Here is a 24,223-nt window from a genome sequence, read left to right as displayed (position 1 = left end):
TTGGAATCCCCAAATATCCTCTCACTGCTCACCCCCCTCCCATAATTAAGTTCTATAAACTATTAATTTCCCATCAACTACTTAATATTTGCTGCCTATAAAAAATTCCCAGGGACTTCCCTTTCCCAAGTCAGCACAGACATCACCTTTTCCCCTTACACAGAAACTACTTGTTGGTGGAAGGGGATGGATGGCCACTGGCTTCTGTGGGTGAAACACTCTCTGCCCTTTTTGCCAGGGTTTTCGAGTCCACACATCCTGTGAGTGTGTGGCTGCCTCTCAGTAGGTGATGGTTTTCAGGTGAATGATAAAATCCACGGTTAGGATTGCCTTGGTCTTTGTTTAACTGGGGGTCTTCAGGGAAAACAAGTAAGTGATCGATTGCCTTGCTTCTCTGCCAGTAAAGCAAAATAAACTCCAGGAAGTTAATGCTAAGAATAAATTAAAGCTAATTATGAAATGGTTCATGAGTAAGACCAAATAGGATCATTGGTCATTCTTCCTTTTGATTCCTTCTTCCTTAATTGAAGCTCCTGTAGAGCAAAATCTGCTAAATGGTATTTTTCTCTGACTTGGTTAGATATGGAACAAAAAGCCAGAATAGAGAAGCACTAAGGGAGATTTTTTTAAGTTTCTTTCCCTTCTCTGTTACCCTCACCCCATAGTTCCAAACTGCTTTGTCTGAAGTGGGTTTTAAGAGAACACAGCTTAAAAGATACTTATGTTTTTTTTTTTTTTTTTTAAAGGAAAGAAAAGGTTTTTTATTTGTATGAATAACATGGAGATCACTTTTAAAATGAAAAATATATGAAAGTCCAAGTTACTTTTCATTATGTCAACTTTCTCTTTACTCTTAGCTGTGACTACTATTATAGGCTTTTGAAACATGCACAGGTGTTCAGACAGCTGTGGTTCCCCAGGCTTGTGAAAGAGCCCCTACATCATAAACATCACTTGTCTTCCCCAAGAAAGGCCTGTGTGTGTTCCTTTGTCTGTGGTCTGAGTACCATGGTGACAAATGAGGGCAGAGAGCAGGACCCTGTAGGACGATGATATTCTCACACAGAGGCCAGAAGGTCAGTTCCCCACATGGTGGTCACCTCTCCATTACAGAGCAGGACCTTCCAGTAAACTATAGAGCGGTTTAGGGATAAAGTCTGGGCCATGAAACAACATGTTTCCAAGGTTTCACCTGAGTTCACTGCCCTCAACTTTCTCACCTTGAGTTTTAGGGGTTACTACTTAGCGCAGTAATTCCCCTTCTGAGATTCAGATAAAATTGCCAAAAATAACCACTGGCCACTCCTGATTTAAGAGTGTGCATTTTCAGTAGCATGCTTTTGGGGTTTTGATTTGTTCAGTGTTTCTTTGGAATCATCTCCCATCTTCTCATACCTCTCTTCTGATCCCCTTCTCTCCCAGTTAATACGTGCTCAAGAAATTTAAACCATCTTCATATTACTTTAAGTAAAACATAAATTTAAAAGCAAATGATGTCAGGCAGAGCAAAAAAATAATAACAACGATGAATTCCAGGTTTTCCACTCCACAGTTCTGTCCGAGGTTGCAAGACCTGGTGTGTTTTTCCAGACAGGAAGTGAGCCTCTGATGGCCCGCCTCCGTCCATTACCTGCAGGAGGCGAGTCCCATGAGGAATGGGGACGCTGGTGTACTCATACAGCTTTGTTCCTACAAACGTCCCCAGTGCTTTATGCCAGATCAAGTGCCCTGTGAGAAAGATAAAACATGAACACCCCAACAACCAGGACCAGTAGTGAGTGTAACAGAGAATCTAACAAGTGACAGTAACGTGCACCGGGAGAAATTTGATGAAGGGGTGACTTGTGAACAGGTGTTTTCCACTTCTAGAGGAAGAGCGATGACACACAGGTAGAATCCCATTTTTAAAAAAGGTATTTTGTGTTCTCCTCTTCGTCTCAGCCACCTTAGTTGCATACAAGGGAGGTTTTCCATATGAAATTTTTTTTCCATTTTAATATTAAAAACTCAGGGCATATACAAAACCAAACTGTTTCTTGGTGATGGAAAAATTGGGGGATCTATTTCAAGAGATGCTGCTGACATTTTTTCTCAGGAAGATCAGGAGCAAAAGGACAAAACCTACTTGTGTTTGTTTACTGGTCTCTTGGCTGGGCATAGACACATTCAGCACGAGCAACGTTCTAGAAAGCCAGGAGTGCTCAGGCATGCCCCGTCATCTGTCATGTGCACTGAAACTATTTTCTCCCCGGCTGCAGGAGGTGAGATGTACTTCACAGTTCCAACTGGGGCCCAGTAACCCTCATTCATGCATTTGGATCTTTTGTGCAGTAGCAACATGAAAGCTGGTAGCACCAAATCTGACCAGCAAACATATCACCAAGGATGTGCACACACAGCAGCACTCAGAACATCCCTTTCCAGTATTTGGGTTTTGCATCTTTTCATGTTAAATTTTGATTCTCTTAAAACCAGAAAACATCTGGGGACCCAAGGCCCCCCTACAATCGTGTCCCTTTAAAACAGACTCCTTCCCATGCTCTAGAATATGGATATGTCCAAGGAAATGGAAGCAGTATGGGAAGTTACAGTAGTCACGAAGACACACTTTTAAATGAGAAAGGAATACTTCATTTCTGTGGCTTCCATAGTTTGCCTCAAGAAGTTTTCTTTGTGAAAAGTCCCAGTCATTAGGATACTTTCTTGTGATATATCTTGTGGAGACGGGAAGAAGCTTGGTCTGACATTTTTACAAAATTCTGTTTATCCCCATTTTAGTTTTCTTCATGCCACACACAGTTTTCTTCATTCCCACATTTAGGTTCCCCAGTGCAGCTATCCCCTGGGGTTGCCTAGTTGGGCGGGCAGGCCCGTTCCTCTCCTGTGAAGGCCAGTTGAGGATTCCTGACCTGCTGCAGAAGTCGCCCCAGCAGTTCTGTGAGCGCCCCTCCTTGGAAGACTCCATGCCTGGAATGCCCAAGAAACAGTCAGCCCTCATGTCCCTCAGCTCATATTTATCCCCTTTTGTGCTGCTTTTAACTTTCAAATGGTGCTCATATGGGCGGGGGAGAGTCAGGAGAGGAAAAGCGAGGGGAGCTTAGGAGCACGCACCTCTCCAGCCAGCGGGGCAAGATCTCCATGCTGCCCTTGCTGCCTGTGTTTACTGGGAAAGGACAGGCGGACGGGCAGGGCTTGGCTTCCTCGGTCTTGGCCTAGCTTCTGCATCGACTGCACGCATCTCCAAGGCTAACGCCCGGGGAGTCATTCCTCTCGAAGTCGTGGGACTCAGGCTACCTTCTTTCCTTGTCTTGACTCATTGCCAGTCATTTATAATAAAGATGATTATTAGACTGTGTGTTAAGAGATTTGGCAAATCAAAACTGGCTGGATAACTAGGCAAATAATAGAGAAATCTGAGCAGCATTACTGCTACATCCATTCTAAATTGTTACAATTTGCTTAGAATGCACAGAGCACCACCCTTTTTTACTTCTCAGAGTCTGTCTGTACCTGAGAAAATCTGGCCACCCAGGAAAAACCCATGCCAAGATTATCTGCCCCCATTCTGCCCACTGTCACCTTCATCCCCATGAAGAGGTGACTGAAATGCATGCCAAGGGGCAGTAGTACCTGTGACTCACGGAAGACTGTAGTGAACAGGAAGCCGTGCGTAGCCAGCATCTCTGGAAATCAGGAAATCTGAAGGATGATTGCTTTCCCGAAAGGCACTCCAGCACTTGACATGTATCCATCTGTCTGTCTGTTCTTTGTAGGAAAGAAAGCTAAATGCTTAGCCTACCTGTTGTTAAAGTATTCCTAAGAAGGGACTTTGGAAACTAAGACTCAAGGGATACCTTACTCTGACTTTTTTTTTCCTCCTTAGGTCCAGAGGGGGCAAACCTCTTTATTTACCACCTTCCACAGGAATTTGGAGACCAGGACATTCTGCAGATGTTCATGCCTTTTGGAAATGTTATCTCTGCTAAAGTCTTCATTGACAAACAGACCAATCTGAGCAAGTGCTTTGGTATGCAAAAGAAACGAAGCTAGAATATTGCAGTAGGTTCCCAAGTGAAGAGTCATGGCAAGGAAAATGGGAGACAATTGCAGTCAGGATAGGGCCTTCCCCACGTGGTGGTGGGCTCTGATCTTCTGGATCCTTGTAAGCAGATGTGGGCAAAGAAAGGAAGGCTCTGGGAAATTAAAGTCGATGCCCGTACATTAGGTAGTCTTACTATACTATTAAGGAATCAAACCACATTTAGCTAATCTTTCCCACTGATTCCTTACCCCTCTGGGTTTAGTGCAATTCAGACACCACGGTGGTGGGCAACACCATTGGGGCTTATTGGCCTTGATGTAACACGCACACAAAGACATTTTCACAGCCAGCCAGCCAGCCATTCATCAGCACCCACGCACCCATGTGTTCAGGCTGCTGCATGATCGCAGCTCCATGTGCCCGGGATGAACGGCTGACAGATCTCACGGTTACGTAGCGCGCTGCATGACGGGATCTGAAGGGCCACAGTCGGGGATTGGGAGTGGATGTGGAGTTCCGGGGGCTGGGGCGAGGGCTGTGGGAATGAATGTGAAGTCCAGAGATGTGTAGCTGTTATCAGAGCCTGAGCTGCCATGCCCCGTTCCTCAAGCAGTCTGCACTCTGCCTCCTGTGGTGGTTTTCGCTCTCTTAGGGAGTAAGGGATGCTCGCAGAGTGGACGGATGTTTTACACCAGGACAACAGCATTCATTAAATATATTCCTTCCTTCATTTTTCAAACCCTATTGGCCCCCAAAGCAGTTTACAGGCCAGGATGTTCACAGTGTATATTACTTGGCAAGCTCAGGGCCCAGTTTGAGTTAGAATATTCACTTTAATCACTCCTGCGATTTAATAATTCATGCCGATGGGAAATAGTAACAGCATAAAACCCAGTTAGTTAGGTGAGGGCTGGAGGAAACACACAGAATTGTGTGCTATAAAGGAAAATAGCAAAGGGAGGGTGGTTCTCAAACTTAACACTGGCTGGCAATGAGGAACCAGTTCAAAGAGAATGTTTTGGCTTCCAAAACTCTATTATCATAAGGTCTAATTTGTGCTATCACCCAGGAAGGTCTGAAGGCACCGTTAAAGGACTCCGCATGTCAGCCACTTACAGTCACCACGCTACCCTAGCGGCAAGGCTGTCAGCCGGAACCCATTAGGCTGCTGCTGTGGCAACTGTATAAACTCCTCTGTGACAGTTCAGTAGCGAGGGATATGCAAATCAAATCATTATCGGGGGGTGTGTGTGTGAGCAGGAGCCTACTTTAGGGAGGCTTCCCTACACGGTTTACAAGGCTTTGAGGCAGACTTTTGTGTTTTTCACAGCTAAACAATATTCTAGGTTTATTTGGAAGGGAATTCTGCTTCATGATTTGATTTGAGAAAATATGTACTTCCTTGAAAACAGATTGTTTATCAGCCTACAACCTCCTTAACCATGTGCTCATACTGATGTAAACCATAGCTGTTAGTGTCAGCAGATGATTCTTGAGCATGATGGACTGGTTTCCATTTCTGTGAAATGCTACAGCACCCAGGTTGCTCGGTGAGCCAACCGCGTTTCTCAGGGCTGCCGGTCATAAGGTGGTGCCCTGTTCCTTCCTATTTCTTGGCCAGGTTTTGTTATGCATCTCACCTTGGTCCACTTCCATTCTGTAACCATCTTGCTGGTCTTTGATAAAGACCCAGAGGGAAAGGAAAGAGCAAAACTCTTGGATCCCAGATCACATTTATTGGGAATGAGACTTAATAAAAATGTAAACAGCCACTTTGCAGTCCAGCCTGCCTCTGAAAAGCTGCTCAGTGTGATGCCACATGCCCATTTTTATCAGCTGAGAACTGTGCAGAAAAGTCATGTCCTCTTCTTCCTCCTCTAGTTTGTAAAGGAATTTTCTCTTTAATAGCAGATGGATAGAGGTGCTCAGTATAGAACCTTCTGAACAGCTGACGTTTAGACCTACATGTAAATCAGGACAATAGCTTCCTGTCACCACTTGCATCAGCACCCTTTACAGCCTTGCCGTACCTCTGCTGCCGCCTCCCCCAGTGCTGGAACAGACTCTGGGACTGAGAGCCTCTTGTCACTGGGTCTTTGCAGTTCTTTTTCAAAAGCTTGCCCTCCCTGCTGTTTTTGGTGGCGGTCGTTGCTAAGAGTAAGAACTGGGGGATTCTCTTCAGATGATGAAGCTCTAAGCCGTTGACTGTGTATCCCCGAGACTCTGGGAGATGCCAGGGAGCAATTTCCTTTCTGCTGAATTTACCGGAGCTTTGGAAATGGAAAGTGAGATAAGGAGAAAGGCCCAGCACTTCCCTAGTCTCCTTGGTAATAACTCCAAGTGGGTAAAAATCAAGTATGAGTTATTCTAGGGTGTATTCACTAATTGACCCATCCTCCAGCCAAACGTGTAGGCTCTGTGCGACGGACGATGGAGAGCTGGAGTGAGAGGCGGGGGCTTGGCAGTATCTGCTGTTCCCCAGCCCTTCCCTTCCCGAGCCTGCCTGTTGGCCTCACCTGGCTGGGACACGTGAGCCCCTAGGGGCCCCCACAGCCCTTAAATGTTTACACCACTGCTTGTATGAGTAGCATATATGAACCTGGGGTTCTTTTGGAGAGATACTAAAGGACTTGAATCACAATGATTTGAGCAAGTTCAGTAAGTGGAACTGAATTCAGCCAAACAACTGAGGTTTCAGTGTTCTGGGGAGGGGTGTGTGCTCCATGATGCCACAGTTCCAGTCCAGCCAGCTGCTCCACAGCTGCTCAGTGGGCACGTTCCATCAGCCATTCATGGTGGACTCACCATCAGTTCGGCGGAGCTGTGCTGGGCCCGTGGGGGCTGGCGCCTCATGCTGGCTCTTCAGCCCTCCCTAGAGCCCCGGCCCCCTTTTCTGGTTTCTGCTGTGCCGCCTCTCCAGCCTGACTCCCTGTTCTTGGTATTTTCCAGGTTTTGTTAGCTACGACAATCCAGTCTCTGCACAAGCTGCTATCCAGGCTATGAATGGCTTTCAGATCGGCATGAAACGCTTGAAGGTGCAGCTGAAGCGTTCCAAAAACGACAGCAAACCTTACTGATTCTAACCCCAGAGGCTCCCTGCTCTCATTTTAGCTTTCTTAGGGTAAGTCCCACGAGCCAGCCTGTCTCAACAGGGAAGGCAGAGGAGGACCACATTGCCAACTTTTACCAAGAGAGACGGTTATTTTTACAATAAGGCCTCCATGTCCCCACCCACTTCTTCCCCTACCCAGTTTGCCATAATTACAACTTGGGCTACCTTGTTTCTATTGAGTAAATTCCTCCTCCAGTTGTGCCACTGTATTCTCCTTTGTTTTGCAATTTGAATCTCCTTTTACCTTTTTTTTTTTAATTTTTTTCATTTTTGCTTTTTTAAAGAGAAGCGTATACACAAATAAATGGCATCTTGAGAATTTAAAAGGCAAACAAACGCTAATGTGCAATTCTAACTCTGAAACCACTGGTGCCCCGAGAGCACTGCCTGGAGAATTCACCCCTCCTTGCCCGGCGCCCACCCCCGGAGGGAGGGCCCGGTGCTTAGAGGTTAACGTGGTGGCCTAGGAGAGGGAGAAGCCAGGAGAAGCACTTACTCCAACCACACGTCTTTCCACTACATCGGCTTGTTTTACTAAGTAGGATTTTATTTTAGGGTTCAAAGAAACATGACATTTATTGGTCAAATGATTACACTGGTTGTCTATTTTGTTATTGTTTTATTTTAGTTTTTAGAAAGGATTAATGTACAAAAAGATTTAGAGATCTGTTTCTTAAAGCTACAGGGTTTAAAAATAAAAATGAGTGAAAATACTTGATGTTTCTTGAAAGATAAATTTAATAATAATAAATAAATACATAAATACATAAATAAAAAAGAAAGCCACAGGCCTGTAAATTTTATTTGTAAAAAAGCATTTCTATTTTTATACAAAATTTTTACTGCCTCAGAAATAATGGAAGTTATTTATTGCCTATTGTTAACTTATTGGGTACCTAAAGAGCAGTTCTCTGTCTAGCTAGAACCTTCTGAAGTAGTCTCTAGAGGAATTGTTCTAGGAATGGGCTTTTTTTCACCGTTGAACCCTAGACCTAAAGTTCATGCTTTATCCTCTCGTTGTTTGTATCTGTCTGATGATTTTGTTTGTAACTTCCATTATCTAGTTTACAGTTCAGTCGTCTGACTTTCCCCGTATGTCACATTTGTTGAAACTGGACCCTCTCCCCCTGTCCCTCACCCCAAAACACCCGGAATCCATCCCCTTTCACTCTCTCCAGATGGATTCTCTTGGGGTTTCATTGTGCTGTGGATAAAGAGTGTAAGAAATGCAAATTATGTGAATGGCTCGGAGACTCCCTAATGACCTAAGATTTGCATTAGTTTTTCTCCTGCACCCTTAAAAGTGATTTTGTTGCTGCTGCATAGATTCTGTGTAACTTTTTACTCTTCCTTGTTTTTTCCCTAGACATCTTCATGCCCGTTAGTTCATCGTTTGCCTAGCATGTCCCTGTGGCGTCTCAAAAAAAAGTTTCATCGTCCCGTCATTGTTTCTGATGTCTTTCTGACCTCACATCATATTTGGTTCTCCTACTGACCTTTGATCTAGTTTGACCTTTGAAATTTGCATGTGACCTCATCTAGCTATGAATTCTGGGAAGTCAATGTGAAAAACATTGCTGCATTCATGCAAGACTGAAATTTATTATTAGACAAATTCATTATAGAAAAAAAACCTGTGGCAAAAACGTTTCTTTCTTTTTTTTTTCTTTTCCTAAAACAGACTTGAAAGTATTATACAGGGATTGGCATTCTTCCCGGTCACTGGTAACAATAGCAATATGTGTCCAGGGACACAGAATGTTGGTTTCTAACAGACTACTTCCAAAAACAGTTTGAGAAAAAAACTGTCTGATTTTAAGTCTCTAGAGGTCTGTAATAGTTTTTACATTTTTCAGGCAGTGTAAAGTTTTTTGATAAGGCCATTTTAGGTGGCTCACTTTCTCATTAAGATATATATATAGAACCACTTTTTGTAGATTAGTATAAGAAAAATATTTACCCTGTTTTGGGGCAAATGCTACCTATTTGTGTCACCTTTTGCTGAACTCACAGTTAGACAATCCATGGTTTAATGCACATGAAATTACCTATATTTTATACTGTTTCAATGTACAGGAGAAAGGTTACTGTAAACTGTGTTATGTTGGTGCTTCTGTGAATTAAGTTGTGGTTTCATCATGAGTCTTAATGTTCTTTGTTGATAAGACAAGTTTAGAATTGGTTTACTTAATACAAAAAAAAAGAATTTCAAAAAAAAAAAGTTGTTTGCTTAAAAAAAATTTCATGTGAGGGAAAAAAAAAAAAAAAAAACCTATTCCAGACTAAGTTTTGTGTTGGCTTGTGAAGCATTGATGTCATTTTTTTTAATTGTGGACTATTTAGATGTGTTTGTGTTCAGCAAAATGTGATCTGTTTTTTTCTTTTAAAGAAAAAAAGTGAAAATATATAGTGCCAAATTCCAAAGGTACTTCCTTCCTAGAGCTTCAGTGTGTTTCTTGTGAGAAGTAATTTGATAACATGGGTATTTTATTATGTGTTTTGTATAAATCCCTAATATTTAAAAAAACAAAAAACAAAAAAAGGTTAAAAAGTTTGTTAACTTGCTATCCTGTGGTCTTGTTGCCTGAAATTGTTATTGTTTGTTATTTCTCTCTGATGTTTTTTGTAAGACATTGTATAAGTGCCCATGTCCCACTTTTTTAACCACTCCGCACATCAGTGCTGTGAAGGCAACCTCACCATGTATTTTCTTCATAATCTATGGAAACCTCTAAGGTGAGAAAGTTTTGAACTTTTAACCCTTTCTACCCAGAGCTATCTGGAATGTTGATAACTTTTTATACCATCATGATTTGAGTTTGTTTTGGGGTGTTTCCAATTTGGATTTTTTTCCCCTGCATCTATCCTCTAAGTTGTTTCGGTTTGACTACTTTGTTCTTTGGTTAAGATCCAAAAGAAAACAATTCCACGAGGCCAATCTAAAGGGAAAAAATCCTACACTACTTTTGATTATTTCTCATTTTTGGGAACAGAATTCCTAATGTGCTACTAGAATTCCTTCTTCAGTTTTAACGAGTAATTGGATAAACCCTGAGGGAAAACGGAGGTAGATTCAGCACCTAACAATCCTGTATGCTTTTTAGTGCTATGTCCTAGTCTAGAATATTTTCATGTACCTTGCAGTAAAACGGACTTTGTGGCAGGATAGTCTTTTGAGGGGTTTTGTTACTGTTTCTTAAATACTCCTAAACAATATTTCTAATCAGCCATTATGCTGGGGCATCTCCGACCCCAGTAGGTACCTCTGAATATACCAGGTGTCTGGAGTTAGAAGCCCATAGCCCTTTCCCAGCCTTTTTGGTTTTCTTTAATTGAACACATTTAAAGGGGACTGACCATCTAAGTTAAGCTCAGTTCTTTATCACAATGTACTGACCAAATACCTAGCACCAGTTCCAATACCTAGCACCAGTTCCTGCTGCCACTTTTTAAAGTGCCATATGACTTTCTATGAACAGGTACCTTGCTGTCTTGACAAATCCTAATGTCACGCCTACAGCCCCAAAACAAGCTCCAGCCTTCCTCTTCGGTATGTCCCGGAAGCTTCTTGGCCTCAGCTCCCCTTCCCCGCTCAGCACCCTGTTAGGATCAGTGTGTGTGGATGGGATAGCCCTGGGATAGAAAGGACTAGCCTCTACTGATGCAAAAAACAAAAAGCAACACAAACGTTTCCTTCTTATAGCACATGCACTTACAGTGACATGATTTGTATTATCCTCACATGTGTTTACTACTGCTGGGGCCTTCCTTCATCCTCTGAGGGCTATTTTGTACTTCCTGCAGCAATCAGCTTAATAACAACCGTTATTGCACCTGTCTCTCTCCGAGAACACGGTGTGTCTCGACACATACATGGAAACAAACACAAGAGCCCACCACTTGAATTTCTAAGACCGTTTCATCCTGAAACTCTTTATCAATTACCTAAATCTCAATGAAAAACAATTCTGATTTCTTTCCTGAAGCAGACTCCCCTCCCCTTTTCCCTCTCAACTCTCCTGCATGCATCTCCCCCCGAGGAAACACTGAGGGCAGGAGACAGGAGGCTCAGGACGGGCCCTCTGAGTGCCAGTGTTCCTTCTTCACAAGTCACCGAGAGAGGACATGAGTGGGAAAGTCCTTTTTTGCCCTTCTCCAAAAAAAAAAAACCTTTCACAGAGACAAACTGTCTTTCTATCCACTTTATCTTTTACCATCAAAAGGAAATAGCTGCAAGGGTGCAAAGGGCCTGTGCCAGAAGAAAACACACACAGGGAAACCGCTTTTTTTAATGAAGTGTAGAGAATAGTCATTTTTAATCTAAATTAGAGAATTGTGATACAATGGCAGTCCTCAAAGGCGTAACGAGTTCATCTTTCTTTCACCATAGGGGTTATTATAGTTGGCTTGTGCTACTCTGGAATCATTTTACTGTTTGTTTTTATTATCTTAAGTGCTAATTAAAAAAAAATAAAATTTTAAAAAAACCTGTAGTTTCATTACCTTTTTGAATAATGTCATACAAAAAATGTATGTTTTTTTGTGCTGTGAGAATTGATGTTTGTAGATTAATAATCATTTTGTTTAGAATTACAAAATAGTTTTTAAATATTGTCTGAGAAAAGCCAAAGTTAATGCAACCTAGTGGAAACTGTAAGACCATTTGAGTATTGTTTGTTTTATTGATGCATTTGGATTTTGTTGTTTGATGGAATTTGAGCCAAAAAAAAAACATACGCAGGCTTTCCTATTTCTACAACTGATTGTACTTATGCATTTTGTACCAGTGGAACTTTTTATACTGGAGATTAAAAAAAAAAATGGAAATTTTTGTGGCTTGCTCTGGTGGGCCCCTGACAATGACTGATTTCAAGTTTGATTTCGGGTTGATAGAAAGAAAGTTGCTTTTCTTTTGAGAATTAAAAACTTTGGCTTGATTTCTTTTTTCCCTTTGCTTATACCTAGCATTAGAATTTTGTCTTAAAATAACAGCGGTAAGTTTCACTTTTTATTCTGTATTGTGCAGTTACACAATAAGGTAATTAGATTTAGAAGTACTCAGTCACTTTAAGTGGATAAATGTATTAGTTAAAACTTTAGGGTTTGCTTTTTTGCTGTTTAGATCAAAGTTTTTTCTGATTCTTCTGTCCTCATTGTGAACATAACCGTGTAGTTGAAACAGTCAAACTTATTTTTGTAATGTATGTTATTGTGTGATGCAGTTTTTTGCTTCTGTCTCCAATATTAAACCATTTTCCTAATACTTGTTTCTCTCTCTGCGTGTTGTATTGTTGGTAGTCATTATATGTTGGTGATACATCTGCACACCTCACTGTTTCACGTATCTGTTTTTTTCTCTATGTTGTGTAAAAAGATACAGTCGATTCCACTTAAGTGAATATCTGATTTGGTAAAGAGGAAACTGCACACCAGCCACCTTTGATTTATGTACAACCGCCCACGTGAACTCCTGCTTCCAAGATTTATACACTTTTTTCCTACGGTTCACCTCAGTAACTGCCTTCGGGGTTGGATTTGCCAAGGTGTTTTACGGTCTTTTGACCACACAGGTTAATTTCCCCTTCTCTCCCCGCCCTCATGAGTCTATCCGCACAGTTCTTAACATACATTCCAAACTGCTGCTGGGGTTTCCTCTCTACACCCACGAGGCCAAACCCACATCATTACAGTCCTACTCTTCTTAGACACCAATCACCTTTCTAAAAGAGGTGAGTTCTCCAGGGAAGAAAAATAGCCGGTGAAAAGGGTTAAACTTAAGTCTATTTGTTGCCATCAGTCCAAAGATATGTATAGAAAAGTCATTTAAATTATTTATTTCTACAAGCTAATTGAATCCACGAGCAGCTTTAATTATTAACACTAACGGAAGAGGAAAGAAGTATTTCCAAGGGCTCAAATGGAAGCTGTACTCAGTCCGGTGGAGGCAGGGGGAGGTCAAGTTTCTCACACTCAAGTCGTCTTCATAGTTTACTGTCCTTTTCCAAACAAAACCTAATAATGCCATACGCATCCACACACTCCCTCCTGGATGAACCTAAGTCTCGTCCCCACTGTCACCCCAAGGCCAGTTATCAAAAACTGTTCCTTCTCTGCCCTCAAAGACTGAAGCCGCAGGCCCTGTTCTGCCTCTGCTCAGGAATCTGATTGCTCTTAAAGTGCTCTTACAAGATTCCGTCGATGTTTGCTCCCTCTGTCTTATCTCTCCTTCCAGTATTTTCAGACGCACAAGCTCTGACTCAGGCCACCCAGCACCTGGCAGCCTTCCTCTGGGTGCCAGTGAAATCTCTCCCAGTAGGTGCTCAGGCTCTTCGCCCTCTCGTTGCAGCAGCCCCTCTGGCCCGAGATTGTATTTTCTAGTCTGCTCAACAACAGAGGGGCCTGGCGAGGTGGAGGAAGGGAGGCTCCCTCCCCGGGGCTGGCTGCCTCAGTGATGGTGATGCCACCAGCTCCAGCCTGCACGGATGGAGCTCACTTCCTGCCACCACTTCTGCTTTCAGTCTCCTCATAGCCTTCGGCAGTCTCCTCTGAAAACACACTGCCTATGTTAGTGGGAAAGGATGGCTAAGGGTGTGAATTCTTTTTATTAGGGAGGTGGGAGGGGATGTTGGGAGGTATGGGGGGGGATTAAATTATTTCCAAGGTGCAAGTGTTTATTTTTCAAATCTATAAGTACATAGATCCACCATTTTGGCACAAGACAAAATACTCATGCTAAGCAAAGGAAGAGAAAGACAAAGCCAGTTTTTGTTGCTTTTCTAAAGCAACAAATAATTCTCCAAAGAAGGGGATGAACATGCTAGTTCCTTTAAGCACTTACAACTATAAAGTTGGTCCCTGCTTAAATTCATACCCATAGTTTTGAGTCGGTATGACCCCACTGCAGTGTGAGCAAGGTGAATCCGTGTGCCATGCAAGGACCACCTTGGGATACTGCAGCACCATCAACATCCGCCTTGCTGATGGAAGCCACACACGCTGCCCAGCCCACAGCAGTTGCACGCACCCGATGGGCTCGGACTCTTAGCTGGCAGGCTAGGACACACAGTGAACATAAATGTACTGTGAATCGTTCCTGATAAGTGAATAAAACATTGTGACCAAACAATCAGCTTATTCACTTATCAGGAATCGACTGTTCTGCTAATTTGCTGTTGTTGTTTTTCATCTCTGTTGTAGTTCACTATTTTTGCTGTGTTCTGTTCTCTCATGCTTGGGCAAATCACTGGGAATATTATCTTCATGTGACCATGAAACGTTTCTATTGAGTGAAAATGATATCTTAACAAAATCTATGCACTTGCTATCAGGAACACAATACTGGATGTGTCTTATATATATTGAACTATATAGTACTCGATTTCTTAAATAAAGCTTAAGAAAGGACTCTGTTGTGTGTAAAGTTAATGTGATTATTTTTCAAAGCAGTGTTTCTAAGGGGTATTTTTGTTCTTTTAAGTCTTGAGTGATACAGGATATTTTTCATTAAAATTATATCACTGGCTTTATGACTTAATATTCAATAAATTGACTTTGGAAACAAAAGTTCTCCGGAGTGCATTTGAGCCAAGAGACCTCTGGAAGTCCACCCCCTGCCTCATGACCACAGCGAGTCTCTACCCACGCACCGTGGGGGGCAGAACAGAGCAGTCCCTTCATGGCCAAAAAGCCCACTAGGAGGCACCCAGAGTCCGCCCCAACCTACAAAACCTGACTGCCTTCCTGGATGTGATCTCTTTAGGCCCAGAAGAAAGAGGACCAAAGAGAAAGGCAGATCCAGGAATAATGCTGGTTTGTGTCAATACTTTGCCAGAATGATGTGGCAGTGAAAGCATGCCCTGCTGGAGAACAATAGCCGCCCTATTCAGGACCGCAGAATGAGAGGCAGCAAGAGAAGGCATTTGATCATGCAGGATGAGAAGGGTAATGTTTCAAAGCGGTATGTGAGAGAGAGACATCCTATAACAGTTGCAGCACTTAAACGGGAGGCCTGCTGCTTGGTCCTTTGAAGGAATATTTTTGAAATTTTTCCTGCAGGCCATAAGTTTGAACAGAATGGCATTTTCTGTTGGATTCCTTTTTTGCTTCAGGGTTTTATGTTGGATTTGTTTTTCTAGCTTAATGTTTGATTCTGAGAAAAACTCCTGAACTTCTACTTGCAAAATGGCACAAGCATCCTGATCCTTTATGAAGCAAATCTTATTCATCCCTGGTAATGAGGGACAGAAAGAGCAGCTAATGAAAACCCACAGATAATCCAGAATAATTCTTCCATTCTCTGCCTTCTCCCACCACAAACCTCCTCCTATTCATAAATTTCTCACAAAAAAAGAAGCTTCTAATGAAAGTGAGGGAGCAGAGAAAGAGCCAAGAAGCAGGAAAAGGTAGCCAAAGCCAAGGGCCTGGAGAGGGGGCACCTGCTGGTGCTGCGCAGCCACCTGGGAAGCGCTTAACATTGGGAGACCCACGGTCCGTGAGACCTGGGCGCGGGTGCTCAAGAGCTGCCTGCATGTGAGGAGCCCTTCACAGTCCTCCCCTGCCAGTCAGGCACCCAGCTAGAGCACACCCCTTCTGTAAAGGGCACACAGCCGAGGGCATCATGGGTAGGAGGGCACTGAGTCAGGGAAGGAGAAATAAGACCAACACGTTCCCCTGTTGGTGTGCAGCCCTGATTCCAGAGTCCCCCATGTCTCCCTAAGCAGGCGCTGCCCGCTGGGAGACCAGCACAGAGTGACAGGTCGAGGCAGCTGGAAGTCATCTGCTGGGCAGGAGCTGCTTTCTGAGGAACACTCCATGTCTTGTAACCTGTCTCTACTGGTCAGCAAAGCACCCTGGCACCAGCTTCCACGTGCTTGCATCAGGAGGGTGTTTAATACAAACTACACACACACAGTGTTCTCCAACTGGTCACTTACAGCAGAAGCCGCACATAAGAATCCCCAGTTGTGAGACACTGGAGGATCCTTCTCTCATGAAGCTGCTGTGCCCTGTGTAGAAAGTTCTCAGGTGCATTCTCTGGGAGGCCAGACTGCCTCAATGTGAATGCCAGCTCTACCACTAATTACCCAGGGAACCTCTGTGCCTGAATTTCCTCATTAGCACAAGGAGGGTAAAAATAATACCTAACGCATGGGGTTGTCATGAGGATCAACTAAGCCAATACACGGAAAATGATGTGCTCAGGGTCCATGGCGCTGTGAGCACGAGGCCGGGCCGCAGGTGAATCGGAGCAGCCACACCTACACACAGGACAGCTGAACTCGCCTCTACTGGCCTGGCCTCTCACCTCCCAGCAGGTGTCCGCTTAGCACCTGCAGAGAGCCCCACAGAGCTCCCTGGGTTCCCTGGGGAACTATAGGCAAGGTCTGACCAGAAAGTACAGTTCTTCCAGCAGAGCTCTCTGCACCGACAAGTCCCAGAACAGGCCTTTCCCCCTCAGAGACACTGTCCACTCTAGTGGCACCTCCCCTTACAGGCTCACACACCACACAGCTCCAGGAAGTCACCAACTCATCCCACACTAGGAAAAGGAAATGATTCCTCACTCGAATCCACCCCTTCCTACCTGTATTATATTTAGGCATCACTTCCCCAAAAGAAAAGCCTAGCTGTCCAGTTTGGGCCCAAGGCAGGAGTGACAAGGTCACCTGTAGATTTGTCTATAACAAGCCTGTAGGTTCCAGGCCCTTCCAAGGCAAAGTGGTGCTCAACAGCAACCTGAATGGGTGTATGACCACCTCGGGGAGAGCAGAAGCCGGACTTCTGAAATAAGGGCAGGCACACAGATGCAGCCAGGCAGAGAGCACCCGACCCCCACCCCCCATCCTCACTCTGCTCCCAATTCACCACAGGCGCTATGCTTTTGTTTTCTTTATTTGGTGATCCAGCAGAAGTTTAGAAAAATTATTTTGCTACTGAAAGCACAAAAATGAAAAGTAATTGCTTTAGCAGAGGGTGACTCTTGAGAGAGACTCGCCATTACCTAAGCCCTGTGGCAAACTGTTACAGTCTCCAGAGTCATTCTCCCCTTGCCTCCTCTCTCCACTCCTTTCTATCTTCCCACATTCTTTGCGATGCAGCAGAGCATTCGCTATATATGGTGTGCTGTTTCCATGTCACATGTGTCTGTCTCCTCAGCTAGACCATGAGCCCTCTGAAGGAACTGACTGTATCTCATCCATCACTGGATCCCCCGTGCCTTGCACAGTACCTGCCATCTAGTCAGGGTTCAAACATGCCGGCTGGTTGAGGAGACTCTGGGAGGCAGCAGTGAGCATGCCGGGGCTGGGGACAAGGCTTCCTTATTCAACTGTGGATGGGCTCAGGAGGGTGGAAACTGGAGACCTCCTGGCAATAGTCAGGAGCCACGATGGCGGGGGGGCCTAGGGCGTGAGTGGGAAGGAGGGAGAACCACTGTGGCGAGCCCCCTATGCAAGCTCTACCTGGTGGCCCCAAAGCTCCTCAGCTAAGAGGCCCCCAAGTGGAAGACTTGCCTGCTATGAGGTCAAGCCACCTCAGATGTCCCGTCATCTCTTTCTGCACCCACTCGGGAACATTTGCTATCTAGGGACTGCCCCTCAACAGAAGTTTCACATCTCAGAGATCAGAAGGGCCACAGAACTAAGTCCACATGAACAGAAACCATGGAGACAGGGGCCTGACTCAGGCATTCCTGAGAAGCGGATCCACTCCCTTTCCCCCGTCTCCCGCAGCAGCTCCTGATGGGCCTGGCAAGTGAGTGCCTGGGGCAGGATGGGGCCGACACCAGCTCCCGCCCTGCACAGCACAACCGAGCCATTCATACAGACTTGGACAGGCGCAAGGTCTCTGCTGCTGCAGGGATGCCATTTGGCGGCAGGCATGCAGGACACGGGCTTGGATCCTAGTTCTGTGTCCCAACACATCAATAGCTACCACGGAGCGAGGGCGTACGCCAGTAATCTTTCATTTGTCCAAAACACGCATTAAAGAGCTACCTATGGCAGGCATTCCGGTAGGGCCGTGGGTACAGACAGTTAACACATCATACCCCTCCCTCTAAGAGTTTGGCCATAACTAGCTTCTCTGCCAAATAAGGGAAAACAGGTAAGCAAGTGGATGGTCCAGGCAAACCTCTCTCCCTGCACAGCAGACACTGCATCCCAGGGCACCCACACAGATTACGTGCTCAGAGAGACAGTTCTGTCTGTGGGACTCTCTGCCTTAGCTGAGCTCACTGTTGCTCAGACTCAGCATTGCCCTGCTGGAGCTTAAACGGCTGTCCTGGGGGAGGATGAAAGACAGGGGGAGACAGGGCAAGAAGCTCCCTAAAGCTTCTACACAACAATGGCTTTACTGAGCTGACCAAAGCGGCCCAAGTGCTCCAGAGTCACGCTTCCCAACCACCCAACTATGACACATTCTTCCCCATCTACAAAATGGGATCCAACCAACAGCTTCACACCATTAAAAACTATGAACTGAAACAAATGCTGGGTGCCTTCCCCTCAAGGAACACAATGAGGCTGGGCAGGTGGGTAGGGGAGATGTAAGGGAGGACAGGGCCGCTGTGGGCCTGAGGGGCAGGACTCTGGCAAGAGAAGAATGCCCTGCTGCGCTGACGCTGCAGTCACCACCCACCTGGAGCTCCACGACCCCATGCCCTGCCAGCCCAGCTCTGCCCGCTTTCTATCCGCCACTGACTGCATCCCCCCGGAGGTGCCCCTTCAGCCTCTCCCAGTGTCCGCATACCCCCGTTGGCAGCCTCAACTTCTGCCCAGTAGCAATAAAATGTTGGTACCCACTTGCCTGCCTTCCCTGGCACACAACGATCTGCAGAGCAGGTGTCAGAGAAGGGGAGGTTCCCAATTCAACTCCCCTGGCCCTGAGATGAGAGGGCCAGGCAAGCAGCCCCTCAGGTTGGCCAGACAAGGAAATATTGGCGATCTGTCATTCATGAACGTGATTATAAATATATGTCATACACCTCTATAACTAAAACCATTCAGGTTAAAATTTGAATAATTCACAAACTTACAGTGTGGTATGAATTTGGAAACATTGATCTGAAGTAATGTTTTCCAAATTCTATTCTACAGACATTACCCTGCAAGACAATCTATGGGAAAAATAAGTTCGGCAGCCAAGAAGGTGTGAGGAGTGCTGTTAACCCAATCCTCCTGGAAGCTGCCCAGGTGCAGTCACTTAGAAAAGCTCTGGGACAGCTCTGCACCCTGCAGCAAAGACCTACCTAGTTCACCTTGTTTAGCCCAGTGCAAGGTGTGCTTTCATTTCTTGAAACTGTCATCCTATGATACCTATTAACCAGAGAGATGATACAGTGCGGTAGGGAAGCACGCGGACTTTGGAACAAGGCTGCCTGGGTTGACCGTGGCTCTGCCACTTACTAGCTTGAACCTTGAGCAAGTTCCTCAATTTTATCTGTGAAACACAGGACACCAACAGCAACACCTACCTATGTGCGAACTATTCCTAACAGCATTTATAACACAATAAGCTCTAGAGAGGTGTTCTAGTTCTGCCGGCAGAACTAGTGTCCTAAGACACATGTTGGGAAACACTAATAGAAAATTGGAAGCCCTATAGAATTCTAGAGATGTCGTCTCTCCATAAGATTACAGACTGGTAGGAGAAAGGGTATGTAATTATGACTCAACACATTAAGTCACGACCAAGGAGTATGTGCGGACTTTGGAACCCAAAGAAGGGAACGAACTGCATTTCTAATGGTGAGGAAGGTTACAGGAAAGAATCTACAGCCAAACTGACAGAAATCCCAAAACACGAGCAGGATTTCACCAAGCAGAAAAGTAGAGGATGACTGTGGCAAATAAAAAGTAGGTGCACAGTATGGCTGGGGACAGCGAGAAACCCAATTTGACTAGAGTGGACAGGAGCTGGAAGACGGGACGACGCACTTCACTGGAAATGCACTGACACTAGGTTGTTACAGGCCCCGGTTTCCAAATTAGGGAGCCTGGGATCTCAGTCTACAGGGAAATAAGGAGCACCAACGTCAAAAACAACCAGCCAACCAAGGAAGGATCAGAGTCGCAAGTGAACCGAGTAGAAGAGGAAAAGACTAGGGGCAACGAGACATGTTTCAAGGAAATTAAACCAGTTCCGGTAAGCAGAGATGAAAGAGGCAATCAGACCAGAGAAGGGGAAAAGGGGCTGAGAGGTATTTCAAACACAGCAAAATATTGGGTGTGACATTTAGAGAAAGCTTAGATATGACCACCCCCCCCCAAAAAAAAATGGGGGATAGGTCAGCATTCGGAGTGGGGAATGGAGAAAACCACGGTTGTAGCAAAGGTCCTCGAGATGGACACAGCAGTAGCAGCAGCATGTCCTGGGAAGCGGTGGGTGATAACTTGGGGTCATGTCAGGTTCAAATCCATCCTGGTCTTCTTCCCAGGTAGGGCCAGCTAAAACGTGAGCAATTTGAGTAACTGGGCGGGAAGCAGTTATGGGAATGCTGGGCCCGCCCTGCAAGACTGTCAGAGCGGGAAAGGGCTTGGACCGAGCATCACTTCTAGTAAGATCCAGGCTGATGGTATTTTATTTCTCCCCTCCCAGAAAGGACTCCACAGGGGTACTCTGGATGAGCTGAGACATTAACATCGGGAGTCCAGATCCCTTTCAGGAGCCCATTTTGTCCCCCGGAGACCTTTCTCCTCTTCTCCACTTGCTGACAGATGCCTGGGATGTCTATCCAAAGGAGACGGTTTAGTCCCTTCTCTCTCTTCCACACGGGCCACAAAATTGCCAAGCTCCATCTGCACCCATGAAACTACATTGTGACATGACCGCTTGACATGAGAATATAGTGACATAGCCAAATTTATAGGCTAGTGTGTTTTCAACATTTATTTTCTTACCAGCAATGATGCTCAAATACTCTCACCCTATCTCTAACGCCCCTCATGCTCTTAATCACATCCTCAGCCTAATCGCATCCTTGGGCTTCACTCAGGGATAAGGATAAAGTTCAGGGATGCATTTTGGGCCAGCAAAGTCCACTGTACACATTACATGAAAATTAAAAAAATAAATTCTTTTTTCTTGTTGTCCTATGTCAGGATGGCTGCAACAAAACCAATACAAAATTTCCTACCCCAGGCTGTGATTCTTTCCATCTCCACCTGGGTCAGCCAAATCTCCAGGTAGTATTAGCTCATCTAATTAGCTGCCTTTCCTCTCTTGCAGCTGAAAACCACACCCAGAGCACATCAGTCATGTCCGGCCCTGTGTGAAAGCCCCGTTCTCTTCCTGCTGACGTTCCACTTTGAAGCTAATTGCCCTGGCCAAGAACACATACCTGCCAGTGTGACCCTGAAGTACACTGCTACCTGGTGTTTTGCCGGACAGCTCCCGGCATCCAGGCGTTTCCTGGTCAACTGCTGGAGACACCTGAGCACCACCCTGTGCCAGCAGCAGGGCCCAGACCAGTGTTGTGCCACCTCGCTCTCTCAGGCTGCACCTGCCATCCGCTATGATCCTCAAAACCGGGAAGGGCTCTCTGCTCCAAAAACTTCCTTCCTAACAAGCTCCACTGAAAAATTAAAGGCTTCATTCCCCCATCAGATAAAAAGCTAAAACGCAATGAATGATCCCAGAAAAAGTTAAATAACCGTTCCACCTGGAAACTTGAACGGCCCTTCTTGGCAAGGTGATTTTAATCAAACAGAATTAGGAGACACAGAGAGCCTGGCAGAGGGAAGTGGGAGGATGTGGTCGGGAACTGCTCAGAGACAAATCACTTCTACCACGCTGGCATATGGCGCCTTTGCTATGTGCCAGGCACGGCGCTGGATGGGCTCTTTGTGCATCATTTACGCAGCAGAGTGACCCAGTGAAATGGGCATTATTTCCATTTTGTAGGAGAGCAAACGAGTTCAGAAGTGAAGTATCGGTCTAAGGCCAAACAGCCACTAATCGGCACAGCATAAGCGTTACGTTCCACAAGTTCCCTGACGGCCATCTGGGCGCACAGGTGGTGACAGCCCGGGTCATCCCACTCCCACTGGATGCGCCCTGGTAGCGACCGGGGCACAGCCCACTGTCAGGTCGATGGAAAAGCCTGCTTGGCAAGGAGGCTCCCCCATGGGCGCAGGACACGGGGTAGGGCTGGTCACAGCCATTAGTTCGTTGACCTTGGCCTCAAATGCTAGCTGCAACCCCCGTGAGCCGGGGACACCCTGGCGGAGTGCACGCACGCGTCGTGGCCTCCCCGCGCTAGCCGGGCGCGCGTGACTGTCTAATGAGGCCGGCGCCAGCGTCCCACACCGCGAACTGAGACGAGCGAGGACAGAAACGGTTTCTCCACTCACAACCGCTCCTTTGCACTCACATCCCGTCGGTTTGGGTGTCCCCGAGTTGGGACATTAGGTTCTGTTGGTCCCGCTTTCCGCAGGCCTGGCTCTAAGCGTCGGCGGGAGGTGGGGGAGTGGGGCGCGGGTGGTGCGTGGCTTACCTGGCGTTAGATTGGGATCCCGCGCGGCCGACTCCCTCTTCCCCTTCACGGCAGCGTCCTCGTGCTGCTTCTCAGTGGGTGGGCCCTAGCCCCTACCCTTGACCCTCGACCCCGGCAGAGGTAGAGTTGGTCCCACCGCACCTAGGGGCGCCCCTCGAGGGCAGCACACGCCTGCTTCCGGCCTGGAGCACCTGCGAGGCCGCGAGGAACTCCGGGACATCCGGTTGCTGGCGCACAGCTCTCTGGGACCAGACGCAGGTGAGGTGGAGTGGGCGGAACCGCTCAAAGCCACGCCCACGTCCTGCTCCCACGCCCACGTCCTGCTCCCACGCCCTGGCTGCCGGCATCTGCGGAGTCTATTGCCCTCTATCCCTCCTGCTGCAGCTGAGGCAAGAGGGGCAGAGAGCAGCTACGGTCACCATAGCCACTTTCTAATGTACTCCAGAACTTTTCCCATCCCAGGCAGAAAAATAAAACCCAGCAAGAATTCTTTCCACTATTTCCTGTTTTACACTAGACTACAATTCTTAAACTTGGAAGCCAAGCATTTAGTCCTTCGGATTTTTTGGTCTTTTTGGTTTCACCCTCCTTTGGGGTAGAGATGCCAGAGAAAATACAGGGCACTCAGTCGCAGGAAAACAATAAACGTAAATATTGTCCATGCAATATTTGGGACATACTGAAACGGTTATCTGTTATTTTTAAATTTATCTAGGCATCCTCTAGATAAATTTATTTGCTAAATCTGGCAACCCTACTTTGGGGAAACAGAGGCCACTTCTGGTACCCTCAATCAGGGTAGTGTCAGGGGGTAGAAGGCATGTGTTTGTCCCTGGGAGGTAAGTAATTACCTTGATAGTTCACGATCATCTCCTCACATGCCAAAAAAGGCACCTCTCCTATGAACGTTTTTAAAGGAAGCATAATAGGATCATTTTATCTGCCAAACCCACGGAGTTGTATCCTCTCAAGAATTTATTTGGAACAAATAAAGCTGTCATATATTACATAAGATAGAATGCACATGTTTCCATAAATAGCATTGATGCAGGGCAGGCAAGCCCCAAAACTGCTTGACTTTGTCCAGGAAAGAATTCAAGAGTGAGCCCCTGGTGTTAGCAATCTATTATTGAACCGTACTGCTCCTTGCCAGGCTAACTCATAGGCAGTGTGCCCAGAGCTGCACTTGTGGGCTCTTGGCAACTGCATTTATATCCACTTGTGCCCACTTTCAATCACATGCAAATTGAGGGGTTATTCAGAACTTTCTAGGAAAGAAGAAATAACTTCCGAGTCACTGCCTTGTAGGTAGCTTCCTGTTGTTGCCATGACGTTGGTAAACTGAAATGGCACTGATGGGAGTGTCTTATGTGAATGAGCAATGAGGGCAGCCAGGCACCTGGTTTTGTCACCATCTGCTGGTGCCTGCTGGTTTTTTCACTTCATCCTGTGGGGATAGGGAGGTAAGTCCTGCTGGTCTCCTCCCTCATTTCCCTCTCAAAGATTAGATATTGCTCCTTACTCTTAAGGGGACAGCAGAAGAGCAGAGGTCTTTCTTCTGTAACCACTTCTTCCT

At 45.8% G+C, this 24,223-nt stretch overlaps 1 protein-coding gene across 14 annotated transcripts in view; it reads left to right on the top strand.

The window, feature by feature from the left end:
* The window catches only part of CELF2 (CUGBP Elav-like family member 2), a 169,583-nt gene extending 155,024 nt beyond the window's left edge, over positions 1 to 14,559 (top strand). For 8 of the 14 annotated variants that reach the window (XM_023223305.2, XM_023223304.2, XM_023223300.2 and 5 more), the window contains 2 exons: positions 3,884 to 4,027; positions 6,992 to 14,558. In XM_023223305.2, the coding sequence (XP_023079073.1) occupies positions 3,884 to 4,027; positions 6,992 to 7,119 (272 nt within the window). In that variant the 3' untranslated portion in view covers positions 7,120 to 14,558. Of the gene's footprint in view, positions 1 to 3,883; positions 4,028 to 6,991 lie in introns of all 14 variants that reach the window. The other 6 variants (XM_023223309.2, XM_023223301.2, XM_023223299.2 and 3 more) reach the window with 3 other exon arrangements.
* Positions 14,560 to 24,223: the final 9,664 nt, after the last annotated feature.

The sequence above is a fragment of the Piliocolobus tephrosceles genome, chromosome 9 (assembly GCF_002776525.5).
Source record: "Piliocolobus tephrosceles isolate RC106 chromosome 9, ASM277652v3, whole genome shotgun sequence".
Taxonomy (NCBI): Eukaryota; Metazoa; Chordata; class Mammalia; order Primates; family Cercopithecidae; genus Piliocolobus; species Piliocolobus tephrosceles.
This window is presented reverse-complemented; position numbering and strand designations above follow the sequence as displayed.